General features: G+C 36.4%; 1 protein-coding gene across 5 annotated transcripts in view; it reads left to right on the top strand.

Moving 5' to 3' along the window:
* The window catches only part of LOC127411267 (probable E3 ubiquitin-protein ligase RNF144A-A), a 76,627-nt gene that overhangs the window by 52,486 nt on the left and 5,029 nt on the right, over nt 1–19,112 (top strand). For all 5 annotated transcript variants that reach the window (XM_051646708.1, XM_051646706.1, XM_051646707.1 and 2 more), the window contains 3 exons: nt 1,242–1,452; nt 10,735–10,882; nt 15,238–15,327. In XM_051646708.1, coding sequence (XP_051502668.1) covers nt 1,242–1,452; nt 10,735–10,882; nt 15,238–15,327 — 449 coding nt within the window. The remainder of the gene's footprint in view (nt 1–1,241; nt 1,453–10,734; nt 10,883–15,237; nt 15,328–19,112) is intronic.

The following is a 19,112-nucleotide window of genomic DNA, read 5'->3' as shown; positions in this document are numbered from 1 at the left end:
ATAAACTAACATGTTATGGAAATCAATCAAAAGGTGTGAGAACCCTGACAAATGCATTGACATAGGCCATCAGTCAGTGTGTGCAGTATACATGTGCAGTAATAAACGTGCTACGTGCTTCATCTGTCTTTCCAAGTAAATGTGACATCATGTGTAATCGAATATTTGAAAGAGAGACGTCAGTTTCATGCTCACAATGCAGGGGCCAATTGTGGTCGGATTAACATGTATACATGCTGTACAAATTAACAAGGTCTGTTAGTCTGACTTTGCAAAAATCAGAGTGGTACAATTCCAGTCGACTAATGCATTTACATGACATTTAAAAAGACTAATTATTGTTTATGTAAGTCAGACTGAAATTGAACTTTAAAGTGCATGTAAACGCATTGAGTTTTCTGTAGAACTGGGGCAGAATTGTGTCTAATATATACATGCACCAGAGTCTGAGCCAAAAGTGCATGTGGAATCACGCATGGCCTGCTGTGTTGGATGTTAGAGTATGTTCGGTTAGTGAGAGATTCACAGTTCAGGTGGGGGCAGATTAAAAAAGCGTGCCTTCCTGACTCAACAAGACAACTAAAAATGGCAGTCAGCAGAAAAATCACTCTTTCCATCATACTTGCCCTCAACTGCACATTACATACTGTTGATAACCAAGCTTAGCCATATGTTGCAAACAGATGTTTTTGCATTCATAAGGCAGATGAGTAAGTGAAAAACAAATGGATAGTTGTGGCTCTAAAATATGATTGGATGAGCCACGTTTGAAGCCATTGTAAAATAGCTGATATACACAAATATTTTACAACTTCAGTAGAATTCTGTATTAATGTGATACAATTTGATACAAATCATACAGTTTTCTAAGCAGTCAGACTTAAGGGTTAGCTCAGGTAGAAATAGCTCTTTAAAGTAACAATTGCAGGTTACCCTTTTTTTACAGTGTAACAGCACTGGTTTACCATAGTAAGTTCACTGTATTGCATGACCTCTCTTGGCTTGTTAATTTAATAAACACTAATTTAACTAATTAATTTATGTAAAGCTATGACAAGCATTTGCACTGGTTGGATCTCGTTTCTAAGGGCAGATGAGGCCAAAGCTTTTCTTGTTTATTACCCATTCATCTCTGATGCTGTAACTATGGTGACCTGTCAGCCTACATCGGCTGTTAGCAGCCTAAAATCGTATACTCACAAAAAAACTGTGTCTGATTCCTCATCTCGCTCCCCCCACAGAGGTGTTGCTGGACCCGCGCCGGACCTGGTGCCCGTCCTCCACGTGCCAGGCTGTGTGCCAGCTGAAAGAGTCTGACACGGGGCTTCCGCAGTTGGTGCGCTGCAGTGTTTGCACACACGAGTTCTGTTCTGCCTGCAAGGCCAGCTGGCACCCAGAGCAAGACTGCCAGGAGAACGTTCCCATCACCTCTTTTCTACCTGGAGAGAGCAGGTACTATACTGATGCCTGTGAAGCACCTCCCATCTCTTCTCATCTTTTCATTTTTCTTCAGCTACACCTGCTGCAACTTTTTTATTTGTTTTCCATATGTAAATATGCTTTAAAACATGGTCAATGTCCTTGAGAAGCAAATTTTTGTAAGATATTAAGACAATTGTTTTTCTTTCCACAATGGCATTTTTTTAAAAAAAATTTAAATGATTATTATTTTTTATATCTGCTTAAAGCAAGAAACAAAGCAAATGTGGTATGACAAAATGAACTTAATTCAAGATATATTGTCTGAAAACAAGTTTTATCTTATTTATCTTGCAAGTATAATTTAATATAAAACAACACAATATAATATAATAAGGATGGGATAGGATAGGATAGGATAATTTTAATATATATTAGTACAATATTCAAGTATATAGAATATATATTATATGTAATAATATAGTACTATGTATAATGCATTTTGCTTCTCAAAGTAAATTTATCATGTTTTAATTATGTCGAAATATTTTATATAAAATACCAAATATATACAGTATAATAGTAATATAATATTCAGTATAATAGTATAGTACTATAGTGTAGTTGTGTCATATATTAGTATAATAATACAATATATATTATATGTAATAATATATATAAATATACAGTAATAATAATATAATATATAGTAGTGTAATATAGTACTACAGTGTAGTGGGACTATATATTAGTACACTGTAAGTATATAGTATATACTGTATGTAATAATATAATTATACATATGTAATTTGCTATTTTGCTTCTTAAGTAAATGTATCTTTTTTTTTAAAAGATGTTTAGTTACTGGGAAACAAGACAAAAATACTCATTAATGACCGCATAAAATGGCTTTACGAGCGATTACTTTTATCTGCCCTGTGTTATTGCCCTATTGAAACATATCGAAGGGCTAGTTGCCGTTGCAGGGGGAGGGACATTCTTATTCTAGAGAGCATTCAGCTGGACATAAACCTGTGTAGTGCGGCATGAGTCATCCTGGACAAGAAGGACTGTCAATTTTAAATGTGTATATCTACTGAAAGGGAAATTTGTCAACATTTAGGAGTTTACTAGCATACAGATGACCTCAAAGCAAATGCATGTGCACTAAAAGCCACAATTTTGTCTCTTTAATGTGCGTTGAAGCTCTATAGACAGAATGTGATTATAGCTATCACGATAAGGCTTGTAACTGTGTAACAATTTTTGTTATTAAGTCAACATGAGATTTGAAATGAAATAACTCGTTCTGTCTTCATGTTTTTCTGCACTATTGAGCATTCATATCATTCAGCTTAGAAATGGGTCTCTGCTCCAAGATGTTTAAGAGCATGCTGCTCTCGGCTCAGTAAGTCAGAGATTCATACACAGGTGTTAGCTGACATTAATTTCTCACACACACTTGATTTACAAGCAGAAGAAGCTTTTTGTGGAGAGCATCTGCACCTTGATCTTAGGCAGTGTTGCCAGATTTGTGGTTTTCCCACCCAACTGGGCTATTTTGAAAATGCAGTTGCGGGTAAAAATTTTGAGTCACGGGTTGCAATTTTTTGGGCTACTTATAAAATGTACCACGGCTCCCTAAAAGTTTAATGGAAGAAATGCAATGTCTTGTTGACTTACAGTAATGATTGCGCTATACAGCGTCAAAGCGTCATCTGTCATTACAATCAGTGCTGTCAGCTCAGATGTGCACAAGAATCAATACATTCGGCATCATTTTGTATCAAATTTAAAATTCAAGCGCATAACACATTGTTTCCTGCGATTTTAATTCTTGTGTGAATAAATGTATGCCGCCTCCAGTCTATACTTTTAAAAAGTCTGTGTAATTCGGTCTGTTTTTATGGTATTTGTGGTCTTGAGAAGACGGCTCGAGTTGAGATAAGCATTGGGTGAGTTGCATCCACATCGTAAACTTGTAGAGCATGTAGGTCTGTTGAGGAACAGCAGTTATGAACAACAATAATCTGTCAAATATTGGTGAAAGTACACCCATAAAAATAATCACAAGTGTTCCAAACTAAAATATGCAAATACTGTAACATCTTACTTTGAAAAGGAAGAGTAAATTAAAAACACGCAAAAATTACGTTTCAGTGATAAAAGATAAAGAAATACAAAGAGTATATAAAAATGCATGCTGAGTTAAAATCATTGTTATTGTACTGTATATTGTAGTCACATACTTTGTTGCATGTTAAATTTTGCTAGTGACATACAGTTATTCAATTATTAATAATCATATATATGAAAATAATTACACTTTTGTGTCATATGCCTTTTCAGACATAATTTGAGTGTCTGATATAAGAATAATGAAATGTTAAAAATAATGCTTGATATTGCTTCTAATTCAGTCAGTCAGCACACTTAATACTGAAGTTGACCTCAGGTTATCATGGGGTATACTGTAGAATTCGATGCAATGTGGTCTAATGGTATTCTGCACATTTTGGCAAATGTAGCTATTGTATTACATTATCATTCAAGTTTGGAATCACTATGAAATTTGAATATTTTTTTAAAGAAAATTATACTTTCAACAAGAATGCTATATGACTCAAAGATTTTATAAAGACATTTATAATGTTACAAATTACTGTTTCTGTTTATATACATGCTGTATTCCTCAAACTTTCTGTTTATCCAAGAATCCACCACTAGAAATGACTAGTATGGTGTAATGACTGCTAAAATGGGCTTTGCCATCACAGATAATTTAATTTAAAAATAAATAAAAATGTTAAACATTTATTTAGATTACCATTATATTACAAATTTTTGTGGCAGTGTTCTTGATCAATATAATGCATCCTTGGTGAACAGAAACGTGAATTTCTTTCAAAAACAAAAATGTCTTAGTGATTCTAAACATTTGAACGGTGTAGAAGATCATCCAGGTAATCTGTGAATGCAGAAAATTCACATACTGTGCACAGGAGGCTATACATACTGCAAAAACAGCATAGAGTAGTATGCCATTGCGAACAGTTCAAAAAACGTATCAAGAGGGACACTAAACATGCAATTTAACATCCTGGGTTGTAGTTTTACACAGTGATAGGACACTTAAAATTTTTGCTGGACCTTGCAACCCTGATCTTAGGTCTTGCAGGAATGAGCACTTAACAAGAACTGGAGTGAATTACTCCACACTACTCACAATACATACTGCATACAGCCTCTCAAGTTTTCAGATCTATTTCTTTATCATTTGATACCGCTCTGTATCAAGCTCTGAAAATCCAGCCAATGGAGAAGTACAGTTTACATTTACTCACCCTCATGCCATCCCAAATGTGTATGACTTTCTTTCTTCTGCAGAACAAAAACAAAGATTTTTAGAAGAATATCTCAGCTCTTTAGGTCTTTACAACGCAAGTGAATGGTGATCACAACTCAGAAGGTCCAAAAAGAACATAAAGGCAGCATAAAAGTAATCCAGACAAGTCCATTGGTTTAATCCATGTCTTCAGAAGCGACATGATAGGTGTGGGTGAGAAACAGATCAATATTTAAGTCCTTTTTTACCATCAGTCTCCACCTTTGACCAGCCCTAACCAGTAGGTGGCTGAATGTGAAAGTGAAAGTCACTTCCGCACCATAATGTGGAAGTGAATGTGTAGATTTGCAGTAAAAAAGGATTTAAATGTTGATCTGTTTCTCGCCCACACCTATCATACCGCTTTTAGAAGATATGGATTTAATCACAGGAGTCGTATGGATTACTTTCATGCTGCTTTTATGTCATTTTTGGACCTTCAAAGTCCTGGCCACAATTCACTTGTATTGTATGGACATACAGAGCTGAAATATTCCTCTAAAAATCTTCATTTGTGTTCTGTAGAAGGAAGAAAGTCATACACATCTGGGATGGCATGAGGGTGAGTAAATGATGAGATCATTTTTATTTCAGTCAGGACCAATTACGTCAAAAAGAATAGACTTGAATACTTCATAGACTATTTTTTGACTTAGTGATGAAGCATCTGTTGGTGTTGGTGGTATGGTTCTGTTCTGGGCAAACTCTCCGCACATCCATGAAGCCATGCATAGACAGAGCAGTGAGTGCAGCAAAACCCCAGGGGTAACAGAACAGATCCAGCAGAAATATTACAATATTGTTAAAAAAAAAAAAAATTTACATTCTGACAGTGCAACATTTTTCGATCTTTTATTGCATAATAGATTAAATGGACACTTAAAAAAAAATCAAATACTTTATATCACTTTGTATTTCAAGAACAAGGCGCAAAAACACGTTGAAGATAGGAATTTCAAACTGGCAATCAATTGTAGTCATAGAGCACAGAATAACAAGACAGATGTAGAGAATACTAAAAAGCAAAGCTGCCATCCAAGAGGTGTAGTTGCGGATGGAGGAGGGTGTCAAGTGCAGCTTGCATCCATGCAGTGGAAAGGCAGCTAAGGCATTGCATATAAATGGAGGACTTAAATAGAAATGCTCTGATTAGCATCTGAATTGTATTGGTAGATGACATAATCAGCTGGGTGTCAGCTGATTGCAAGCCTGACTCACGTGACCTGCCTGAACTAATGCTACGCTTCATTTTTGGGAGAACTATCCCTTTAAATAGCTTTTCCTATTAGATCTGACTCTGAGAGAAAACTGTCATTTCTGTAACCTGATGTTTTAAGTTAATTCAGACACCATCAAATTATTGTTCCTTGAATTAAAGTGATGGTTGTCGATTTGAATAAAAACAGTTAATGTTACCACATTAAGTACATTTTAAAGTTATTTGCAATATTTTTACAGTGTACTTTCTTAATAAATACCACTGGTCTTATTGTACACGATTCATATATGCATGTTATTTAAAAGAAAATAAATGTTTGGTTTTTTTTGTATAATATTTAATCAAAATTAAATAACTTTCTCTGCCTCTGAAAATGGAGATGTAATCAAGACCTTGTGGGCAGGGTTAATATTATTATTATTTTTTTTTTTTTTAAATTTACCAATAAAATTGTAGTACTTTTTTCACAATCCAGTCAAATCCCTATAGATTAAATAGATAAAAAGTACACCCCTATAGATTAAAATCGATAGAAAGTACATAATTTTCGTGATGAATATCTGATTAATATATTACACCACAAATATCAATTCTGTTTGTCTTTAAATTATGTATAGCATTAAAATCTGAAATAATCATATTACGGAGTGACAATTTGCACTAGGTGTAAATCACATCTGCCACACAGCCCAGCTATTTGCACTCCAATAGTCTGCTGGAAACACAAAAATTGAAGACAAACTGCACCTCCAGTGTCGCTGCAGTGGTGTGGATGTAACAGTGGTGTGGATGTGCTTTTCTCGTGCGCATGACCCGAGTTTTTTCCCACTTTCTCTCATCCTCTTTCCTGTCTCCACTCTTCAAGGATTAGTTCACACACAAATAAAAATTCTCTCATGATTTAATTACCTTTAAGCCATCCCAGATGTGTATGACTTTCCTTCTTCAGCAGAACCGAAGTTAAGGTTTTTATAAGCAGATTTCAGCTCAGTTTGTCCATATAATGCATGTAAATGGGTGCCATCAGGCTGCTGGCTGTTTAACGATCCAAAAGGCATATTTAGGCAGCATAAAAGTAATCCACACGACAGTCCATCAATTAATGTCTTCTGTAGCAAACCGATAAGCTGGTATAAGAACCAAATGTATCATTTAAAATGTTTTTAACTTTAATCATTGCTTCTGCCCAGCGCTGTATTTTTTGTTTGAAATGAACTAACTCTTGAGACGTTCGTTCCTCTGTTGTGTACAAAGCGCTCGCTTCTGACTTCTCGTGTGAATGCACCATTGCGCTTATGTCACTGATGCGTTGACTGCTGGTAGGAAACAGTTTTTTAAAGTTAATAAAGTTTTAATTATCTATTTATTTTTACACAAACCTATAGATTTGATTCAGAAGACATCAATTGATTGATTGAGTCATGTGGATTACTTTTATGCTGTCTAAAAATGCCTTTTGGATCGTCAGAAAGCCAGCAGATTGATAGCACCCATTTACATGCATTATATGGACAAACTGAGCTGAAATCTGCTTATAAAAATATTCACTTGGGTTCTGCTGAAGATGGAAAGTCATACACATCTGGGATGGCTTAAAGGTAAGTAAATCATGAGAGGATTTTCATTTTTGGGTGAACTAACCCTTTAATATATCCTTTATTACTACTTATAATAATAAATAAAAATGAATATAAAGGTTGTTTCTTGCAGTGATTTGGTCACGGTGACTGTCGGTGAGTTGAGAGAAAGGTTTGATCCAGGTAAAATGAATCATGGTTTTACAATAGTAATTTTCTAGTAACTGTTTTCTTTTTCTTCTTTTTGAGCGGAAGCCATAGCCATTTAATGCAATTAACCATGGTTTTACTACAGTAATATGGTGTTATTATAGTAACCATGTTTAATTTTGTGGCTACTATGATTTTACTACAAAATGCCATGGTGTAACAGTATGGTTACTGTGATAAAACCATGGTTAATTTTTATAATGGTGGGTTAAGGTTAGGTTTAGGGGTAGGGGCTGGTGTATGGTGTCTGTGGGACACTAAATAAACACAATAAACATGCTGCAGTGATGCCCGATATTCTATGTTAGTATTTAATTAATACCGTAAAGGTTGTTTAAGAGCTGCTCAACTCTTAAATTGCCCATTCTTAAATTGTTATGTAGACTACTAAGAGTTGCTTGGTAGAAGCAGTGCGTACTTTTGAATGGCGAAGGCCAGTGGCCATCTTCATTCCTAAAGAACAGAAATCCAGCAACATTAAGTCAGTTTAGGAGTATTGCTCTACTGAATGTGGGGGAAAAATTTTCTTTTCGTTGGTAGGAAGGATGATGTCTAACTACCTCCTAAAAAATGGATACATAGACACAAGCTGCCAGAAGGCAGGCATACCAGGTTTTTTATGCCTTTGATTTTTTATCAATAATATTGGGAGCAGATCTAGTCTTGCCAAGAGAGACAAGAAAGAACTCCATGTAGTTCTGCTCGGCCTGGCAAATGCCTATGGATCAGTTCCACACCAGCTCGTCAGCTATGCACTGAAGTTTTTCTATGCACCAGAGTGTATTAGGAGCTTGGTGGACAGTTACTATGGGCACCTGAAAATATATCATACAAGGAGCACACAACTGGTTGGCAGCAACTGGATAAGGGAACTGCAAAGATTTGTTCAATCGCTCCCATCCTGTTCACAGCTGCATTTGAAATCTTCCTTTTGGTGCCAGACAGATGGCCGAGGAATCTGTGCACAGTCTGGAGTGAGATTGCCAGAGCTGCGTAGCTATATAGACAATGTCACAAGCATCCTCCAGACTGGTGCATGTACAAACAGACTCTTAAAAGGCTGGAAGAGTTTTTATCATGGGCCAAGATATAGGTTAAGCCAACAAAATCACATATCCTTTCCATTCGTAAGGGAGTTAGGAGCGACCAGATATTGTTTGAAGTGAATGGGGAAGAATCCTGGTGCTGCAGAGCAGCCCATTCGAAGTTTAGGGAGAGAATACACAGCAGATCTTTCAGATAAATGGCTGGGTTGGTTCTGAAGCAACGGAAAGAGGGCTTGGATAAGATAGACCAAATACAAGGTGTGATATTACCAATTTTCATTGTATCATTGCCTGATGTGGCCACTAAAAATGTGTGAGATCGTTGCAGTGGGAAGGATGGACAACAAAGCCAACAGTTACATCAGGAAATGGCTGAGCTTGCCACGTTGTCTTTCAGATGTAGAATTGTTTGGAAGAAATGCCTTACAGCTGCCATCCTATGAGAGGAAGATGCTAAAATATGCTAATCTGACTGCCGAGTGCAGGGAAAATGGATGGAGGGCTGCTACTTGCTCTGTGGAGGTCGGGTATCGAGAATTTATGGGACGATCAATGCAGCATCTATTGAAATACATCGGTATCATTGGATCAGCGTTGAAGAAGTCTCTGATGGAAATGGCTGCATGATCCCTGGCTGCATGGTACGACCTCTAAAGGAGAAAGGTCTCGATGGGGATGCAAGAACTAGAAGCAATGAAAAGGATCCAGTACCCAGCTTCGGGGGTGGCAGGGAGACATCCCTGACCACTGCCCAACCACCAGGAGATGTTCCGGGATTAATGGGGCGAAGCATATTTGATGGGTGGCTCCTGGCCTTTGACCCCGTAGATGGACGACTGAAGGGCACTGGTAGAGGTGCAGCAGGCAATAATGCCCAGTAGGTTTAGACAGATGCCTGTGCATCTTTTTAGGGGTGTAAATAGCATCTATCACTATGTGCACTTAGTGCAAATAGCATCTTTAGTGCAAATAGCCTCTGACATGATATTCTTGCTATTATTATTATTATTATTACAATTATTGTTATTTTTAATACTAATTTACTAAATGCAGTATGAGTCAGATTGTGCCTCTCCAGTTTCAAGGAAATGTGGCTTCTCTTTAATTGGCTATGAGAGGATTGCTGCACAGTGTCACTTCTCTTAGATTAATAGGCTGTGAATTGTCCTGGAAATGAATGGGGTTGTAACTGTCAGCTCTGTCCCTCGGGGTCAGCCTCTCCATTACCAGCTAACACTATCCCTGGCCCACAACTCTTTAGTACATAAAAAGAGACAGACCTGTCTGTATAAAAAAAAAAGAGTCTATCGTAGACAGCTTTTAGAGGGTTCCTCTTTAAAGGTCTTTTTCAACGAAATTTCATAGGTGAAATTTAAAAGTTTAATGCAAATGGTTTCTCTAAATATTCTTTCTTGCTTGCTCTCTTTTCACTTTCTATTCTCCTTCCACTGTCTCCCTATCGTTCTCACCCTTATATTAGTGGTGCATTACAGTACATAAATGTGTTGATGCGAGGTGTCGTTTCACTTTGAGTTTTCACCTTGCAGATGATAAAACAAGCAAAAAATCCCAGTGATTTACATTAAAGGAAGAACCATATCTAGGAACTTTGGGTTAGGCTCTTTTGACTTGGACCAGTAATCTACCATCTGGCAAATCCTAAGCAACCCATTTTAACACCCTAGCAACTGCACAGCAACATGCTAAAAGCCACTAAGAAAACTTTAGCAACCTCATAGCAATGCCCTGGCAACACCTTAGCATTGTGGCATTTTTCCTGGGCAAGCATCTTTTTTCATTCATTCATTTATTTCTCTATATATTTATCTTTTACACATGGTCTTCTTTCCTCAATCTCTATCTTTCTATTTATTTCAGTTTTTTTTTTAAGGCTGGTGATGACGACGCCCCAATCAAACGCTGTCCCAAATGTAAAGTCTACATAGAGAGAGACGAGGGCTGTGCCCAGATGATGTGCAAGAACTGCAAGCACGCGTTCTGCTGGTACTGCCTGGAGTCCTTGGACGTAAGTGTTCACTTAGTCAGAGTGCAAAATATCTCATCTTAAAGGGATAGCTCATCCAAAAAATTAAAATTCTGTCATAATGTTCTCACCCTTATGTTGTTCCCAACCCATATGGCTTTCTCTCTTCCATGGAACACTAAAGATGAATTTTTGGAGAATATCCTGTTCATTCTTTTACATATATGGAAAGTGAATGGGGACTGAAGCTGTCAAGCTCCAAAATGACAAAAACGGCACCATAAAAGTATTTTTTAACACCAAAATGTTATTAATAAATCTTAAATATATGTACGTTTTATTCGTTTAATTTTGTTAAAGACAACTTAATGCAATTTGATGGAATTTTGTTGTGAAATTGAAATGCATTATTCTTCAAAATAGGCTAAAATATTTTTGGAGTGTATATTATGATATTATTATTAGGGATGCACCAATACCACTTTTTCTCTTCCGATCCGATTGTGATATCGGAAATCTCAGTAACGGCCGATACCGATCCCGATCCGATACAGTCTTGTTTTTTTGCATAATCAGTTTAGAATATCTTTACATTATTGTGTGGAACTAATTGGGAATACTCTTTAATATGTAAAGAAACACAAACCTCTAACTACACATTATTTCAATATAAATGTATAGCTTATTAAGAAAAAATTTATTATTAACTAGTATACTGGATAATGTAGCAGCAAAATTAACAGTAATTCCAGTCTTCAAATCTTCAGTAGAAGATCTTTTTTTTCAAAAATGTTTCAACTTGCATCTGGACTCTTTTTTGTTCAGTTTAGTTGTAAGACATCAGTACACTTTTCAGTCACACAGTTATTTTTTGGAACTCATTCAACTTAAATATTGTTATAAATTGTAAACAAATACTAATGATGACAATAATAATAATAATAATATATTGTTATTAATATTGTTATTATTGACTTTTAATTTTAATTTTAAATACAACAGTAATATATTTAAATCATGCACTTTTTAAACCCTCACGCTTTTATTTTTACATTCTAAACTCTCCAGGCAGTCCTGTATATTTGTAGGCAAGTTCACAGAAGTTTAAATAACTTCTTATTCAAATTCTGTTAAAATGCACCTCTAAATGCAAATTATAAGTGAACCGAACTATTGAGCATCTATATCTGAGATGTTGTTCGTGAGTAGCACTCAAATATTGCGCACTGCGTGAAGGCTAAAAATAGCCGCGAGTAAATCACCCAGGGCTGCGTGTGCTTATGTGTGTGTCAACAGAGCAGCACCATTCACTAATGTGCTAGCACTGCGTGTGCATACTATATTACTATAAAATATAAAATACTATTTACTTATTAAACACAGCCTATTGCGATTCACAGAGCTATCGCACGTCTTCAAGTGGCTTTGAATAAAATGCACGAGTCATAGGAACTGCTTTAATGGTGTTTTTATGGTTCTTTTATGTCATTTTTGGAGCTTGACATTAACAAACATGACTAACACACACTATCGGATTTGGATCGAGCTCATCGGACCAATCCCCGATCCGTTTAAAAACTTCAGTATCGGAACCGATACCGATACCGATCCAGGTATCGGATCGGTGCATCCCTAATTATTATGACATTGACCTTTTAAAAAGGTATCGCCTGTATCGCAAGGGTGTTTACATTATTGTAAACTTATTTAGTAATGCAATTACCTCTCCCACTCACCGAAACAACCCCGCTATACCGGAGATAAAGTCTACAGTTACACCCAGTTAAACTTTCCTTTCCCTGGCAACAGGCAAAATGCAACTGTGTAATGCAGATAAATTGGGAGTTTCTCAGTCATTTGTCAGATGAAACTATCCTTCAAACGATAATTTATATGTTTTCCTGTGGATGCGCGCAGAGAAATAAGGTGGCCTTCGTGGCCATCGCTGGGCTACACAGTTTAGTTGATGCAGTAAACGGGATGTACACTCATTTCATAGCATGAAGACGTGTCCATCAACCGAAAAAAAATTTCCATCCTAAAGAAGTGGTACTTTACTATTTTCTTTTTAGCTTTGTGTATACATACAAACACTTTATTAGTTTTATACCTTTCCTTTATAATATAATATAATATAATATGATATGATGTGATATAAAAAATATATATATGATATAATATAATATATGTTGTGATATAAAAAATATAATATAATATAATATAATATAATATGATATGATGTGATATAAAAAATATATATATGATATAATATAATATGATATGTTGTGATATAAAAAATATATAATATAATATAATATAATATAATATGATATGTTGTGATATAAAAAATATATAATATAATATAATATAATATAATATGATATGTTGTGATATAAAAAAATATATAATATAATATAATATGATATGAATATATGTTGTGATATAAAAAATATATAATATAATATGATATGTTGTGATATAAAAAAAATATAATATAATATAATATGATATGATGTGATATAAAAAAATATATATAATATAATATAATATGATATGATGTGATATAAAAAAATATATATAATATAATATAATATAATATAATATAATATTTAAGCAATATCACACAAGCAGGAGTGCGATATGTCCCTGTGATTTGGCCGCAGGCCGAGTGCCATAGGTAATCACAGCAGTGCTGATTTAGGGCCATATAGCATGATTGCGAGTGTGATAATGCTTATAAACAACAGTTCAATGAACAAGTAAATGTAAAAAAATAAGGAAAAACTGAGTACGGTCATAAAAACGCATTTGTGCATGGAACTACTTTATTACGCGACGGATCAGAATCTGCCGTTGCTTGTTCAAACAAATGATGCGTCCAAGCCTTTATTAGTAATTCAAAAATGTCACTTCAGAAATAGTATCACGGCTTGTGCTGTTTCTGCCAAGTTATTGGATAAACAAGGATGGATGTGTGTGTGTGTGTGTGTGTGTGTGTGTGTTTGTGTGTGTGTGTGAGAGAGAGAGAGAGAGAGAGACGGAGCGTGTGCGATCACTTGTTGCCACTCCCAAGCAGAGATGCTGTCAGCTTTCTGAAGATCAGCTTTCTCAGTGGTAAGATAGCCATCCAAGCAGGGGTATTCCTTTCTATTTCGTGGTAGCCGGTGCGCTAGAGTCATTCACTATAGAAACCGTAATGTCCTCCGCCATTTTAAACAGTATGTATCCAATGTGTAAACTCCGGTAAGAGGTAAGCGCCTTGAGTTTGTGTAATCAATCAGTCTATTGTGTCTCTCAGCTGTGATGAGCCATACTGCTGAAGTTGTTCATTTAAAGCCGTTTAAAGCTATTTCCTAGCTTTAGTAGTGTAGTAGCAATCACGGAGCGCTGTTGTATGTGAACAGTGGCTGATGCGGATTCACTTCACCTCACCAACTGGCTCATATTATACACAAAAATGGTCTTTTGCCACCACCTACTGGCTAACATATGTAATGTAAAAAAAAAAAAAAAAAAACGTAGCTCTTAACACATATGCACTGCTCTTACACTTTAGTTTAGAACGGCACGAACACAAGCAGAGTGATACACACACAGTGAAGCATCCGAGTGCTGATGGTGTGAGACCATCAGTGCTCATGGAGCATCTCTCGTCCAATCAGATTCGAGGACCGGAACTAACTGTTGTATATAATTTAATATAATATAATATAGGTCTACTACTCGCTGTCTGTTTAATACATCTGCTGACAAATAGCAGCTCACTGTCTACCAATCACTTTGGCTGATTTAAGAAATAGTGCTCATATAGTGTGACATCATCCATAGCAATGAGGTCAACTCTGCCTTTACTCTTGCCTAAAGACTTGCTTTTAGCAGTTTTTTGAATAGGTTTTAAGCAAAGATTCTTAGCTAGGAACTCTTTGGAGAACTCCTAGTGGTAAGATACATTTTTTTGTAAATATGGCCCTGGAGTTTAGCACATGAGTCAAATGGACCACTTTTATGATACTTACATGATTTTACTTAATTTTACTATGATTTGCTTTTACTTTTTGTCATTCTGAAGCCTGACTGCCCCAGTTTCCATTCACTTTCATTAAATGGAAAAAAATGGCCAGGATATTCTTCAAAAATATACCTTTTTGTGTTCCAAGAAGAAAGAAAGTGTTACCAGTTCGGAACAACATGAGAGTGATAACGGCATATTTCCTTTATTCCTTTAACAGCATGCTGCTATCTTACTGTGTTTTTTTGGTGGTCATGTGCCCATCATTGATCTGGCATGTTCAGTCCTTCAATGAAGGCCGTAAATACAACAGTGTCTTTCATGCAGCTGTTCTTAACACCCACCGAGATAATGAGTGGCCTCTCGTAATGCTCTCTGTGTTTGACAGGACGACTTCCTCCTGATCCATTACGACAAAGGACCCTGCCGCAACAAATTAGGCCACTCCAGAGCCTCTGTGATCTGGCACAGAACGCAGGTGGGCACTCACAGGAAGGAGCACATGTTTTCTTCCCCTTTTTTCCTTTACTCTGCCAAGATCGGAAAGTGTGACTGTGCACGTGCACCTACACGTGACCGAGTTATAGACATCCGTTCAGAAGCAAGTGTTTAGAAAGTAGGTGGTTGTGTGCTTTAAGCAGGTGATGTTTTCACTGCAGAATATAGTGCAAAACAGTGTTAATTGATTTGGGAAATCAGACTACCACAATGTCACAAATGCTGCAACAACTATTTCCGTAATCAATTAATCTGTCAATTACTGTATTTGTTGTATTATTCAGATAATAAAAAAGCTAAATTGTATTTCCAGCATATGATTGAAAAAAAAGTTATTTTACATCTCAGCCAGTGCTCTCCTTCAAAAAAGGTGGCTTTAAAAAATAGTTCACCCAAAAATTCAAATTGAAATGATAAATTCTGTGTTCATGCAAGAACTTGCATTGCTTTTAGCACTAAACAACACAACTTTGTGAACACGCAAGCCATTGTGAACTACGATCTTGTCTCAGCACTTATGAGAGCGTAAAGAACGTCAAGAAATTTGAGGGGGCCTGGGTAGCTCAGCAAGTAAAGAAGCTGACTACCACCCCTGGAGTCATGAGTTCGAATCCAGGGTGTGCTGAGTGACTCCAGCCAGGTCTCCTAAGCAACAAAATTGGCCCGGTTGCTAGGGAGGGTAGAGTCACATGGGGTAACCTCCTTGTGGTCGCTATAATGTGGTTCTCGCTCTCGGTGGGGCGAGTGGTGAGTAGTGCGTGGATGCCACGGAGAATAGCGTGAAGTCTCCACACGCGCTAGGTCTCCGCGGTAACACGCTCAACAAGCAACATGATAAGATGCGTGGATTGACGGTCTCAGATGCAGAGGAAACTGAGATTCGTCCTCCACCACCCGTATTGAGGCGAGTCAATACGCCACCATGAGGACTTAGAGCACATTGGGAATTGGGCATTCCAAATAAAATAATAATAATAATAATTGTGACATTTTAAAAAAAAATTTAAAAGAAGGATGGCACTTAAGTTGCTTAGTAACAGTGTATTTAATGACAATTTTTATAATTTTTTAATTTTATTATGTTATAATTATTCTATAAATGCAACAACACCCTTTATTCACGATAATGTTCACAATGCAGCATGGCCTCTTGTAACTTTTTGCTTAATTATGCACCTTGAACATAAAGTGCATAAAGAGTTATTTCTTTTAAACTCTGACATCTTTTCATATGCTGAACATAATGTTGAAAAGGTGAGACGGCTGTGAAACGATGGCAAGGTTTAGTACACTTGCACAAAGACGTCTGTTGCTCAGTGGGGAGGAGTGAGTCATATTAAGCTTCATAAGAGCACGGCAGCTCTGTGCCAGCCCTCATATTTTGCATTTTACAAAGCTTCAGCTGAATTTCATCAGAAATTTGACTGTTTATGAAGTAGTCAAGACAGATCTGCTGGGCTCAGCCAGTCCCGGGTCTGTACCTCAGGGTTTGCCTGCACTGTATTCTTCCATTAGATCACAATGCTTTCCCCTGCTCAGAGATTTGCAGTCTGGGAAAGAGATACATTTACATAGAATGAGAAAAGCAAAGTGTGTGCAAGGTTATAACAGGTCCCTTGATAAATGGATACAATTGCCATCCTCAGAATGTTGGGAAGATTCTAAAATATTAAGAGGCTTGTTGCAATTCAGGGATTGTTTACATGAGGAGCAAATCAAGCCTGAAAAGTTTCACATGCAGCTGTGCCCTATAGTGACCTGAAGCAACTGTAATTGTCAGCCGGTGATTTTTACTTGTTTCATGAATGTATAAAATGAACTCAATCTCTGTTCCGTTTTGTGATAGTAATAAATTGTAAGGAACTGATGCCCCTTTGTGGTGGAAAATGATGTTACATCAGAACAGTGTGTTTTGCCTCTCAGAGAACTTTATATTCTGTAGGGATGCACTTATATAGGCATTTTGGCCAAGATAATAGTCAATAATTATTTTTAAGATTTGACAAAACTAATATGATTGTCAGTACTCTTAATCTATACTATTTGTTAAAAATGTAATTCACCATATCACACAAAGGTTACTGAGTGCACCTTGGAAAGGCTATTATTAACATTATACAGTATAGGCCTAAACTGCAGACTTCTTTGTTGTTTTCCATTTATTAACAACTAGGGCGGCAAATCGATTACAATTTTTAATCAAATTAATTACATGATATGCTGATTAATTCATCACAATTAATAACACATCAATATTTGCTGCAAAAGACCCACAAATAAACATGATTTAGTATATCCACCCATTTTCTATAACCTCTTATCCTATGAGTAGGGTCACGGTGGATGCTGAAGCTACTTTGGGGTGAAGGCAGGGAAACACCTTGTAATTCAAAATGTAATAATCAAAATAAGTATACATATAATATATAATAATTCAGATTCACTGGCCTACAGTCCACAGCGATCCATTTTACAAATTGAGTTCATCAATCTGTTGACTTAAAGCTGAAGTGAGTAACATTTCTGGAGTTAAAATACTTTCTCATATCCCAGCTTAATATGCAGAGACAACTATAAGACGTTCAAAAATTATTAAAAAATGTTTGAAATTCCTGTTTGTTTTAAGCAGCCTCTCAAATTACACAACAACATTGAATTAACCAATGGTGTGAGCGGGGGGCGGGACCATCTGTTTGTTCGATCGGTGGAAGACGAGGATGTATTCGGAATGCTGTTTTGAAAATGATGTTTATTTTTGCAATGCCATTCGGTGGCACTAGTTGCATAGAAATTACACACTTCAGCTTTAAAAGATGTTGTCACAAGACACGTCCTTGCGTTCTGTCTGTACACATGCGTCAATACTGAATGGATGGATGCTTTTTTGCATCTTACTGTAGTTTCACTCTTTTCCAGCATTTCTAGCCATAAATGCCACATTTTTAGGATGGAGTGTCAAATTAAATGTAGTTTGAAAAAAAAAAAAAAGAAGAAGAAGAAAAGTGTCTCGAGACCCCTGCTTGCACTCTGCTCCGTTTAGCTGTCAGTTTGTTGTCTGTACAGCTGGAATTGCGTTTACTGCTCCCGGATAAGGGGCCGTTTTCATTCACATGAAACGCTCGCATATACACACAAAATGCATGCACATACTCACAAAATGCGTGCAGATACACACAAAAAGCTCCCACATTCACAACTTTTACCTCTCACACACACATACAACTCTCACACCTTCACTGCTTTTACCTCTCACAAACACATATAACACTCATGCATTCACTTCTTTACCTCTGTCACACACACAGAGTGCCCACATGCAAATCATTCTTTTCAGCCGGTTCTTTTTTGAGGAATCAGTCTAAACGATTCGCAAATTCGACTGAACGGCTGTTGAAAGAGACTCCCGAGCTGTTTCTAAAGAGTTCTTCTGAATGGCTGTACCAAGTTCATTGGGTTTTATTATTATGATTATTATTATCTTTACATTTATAATTGTCTTTAGTTCTTAATCTGTAGGCAGATGCTTGTGTGTTGGCAAATGGAGCCGTCGGAGATCTTTGTTATTTTATTGCTTTTTCGTTTAGTTTAAAGTGCAATTTGAGTTTAGAAACATCTTTTGTTTATGTTTTTCATGTTTCAATAAATTAATTAAATTTTTTAAGCAAAATCAATAAAGCAAAAATATTCACTGACCCTCAACAGGGGGGTTGATGATCGTATACCGTGATATTTTTTAAGGCGATTATCAATAAAAACATTTTTACT

The sequence above is a fragment of the Myxocyprinus asiaticus genome, chromosome 20, assembly GCF_019703515.2.
Source record: "Myxocyprinus asiaticus isolate MX2 ecotype Aquarium Trade chromosome 20, UBuf_Myxa_2, whole genome shotgun sequence".
NCBI classification, from domain to species: Eukaryota; Metazoa; Chordata; class Actinopteri; order Cypriniformes; family Catostomidae; genus Myxocyprinus; species Myxocyprinus asiaticus.
This window is presented reverse-complemented; position numbering and strand designations above follow the sequence as displayed.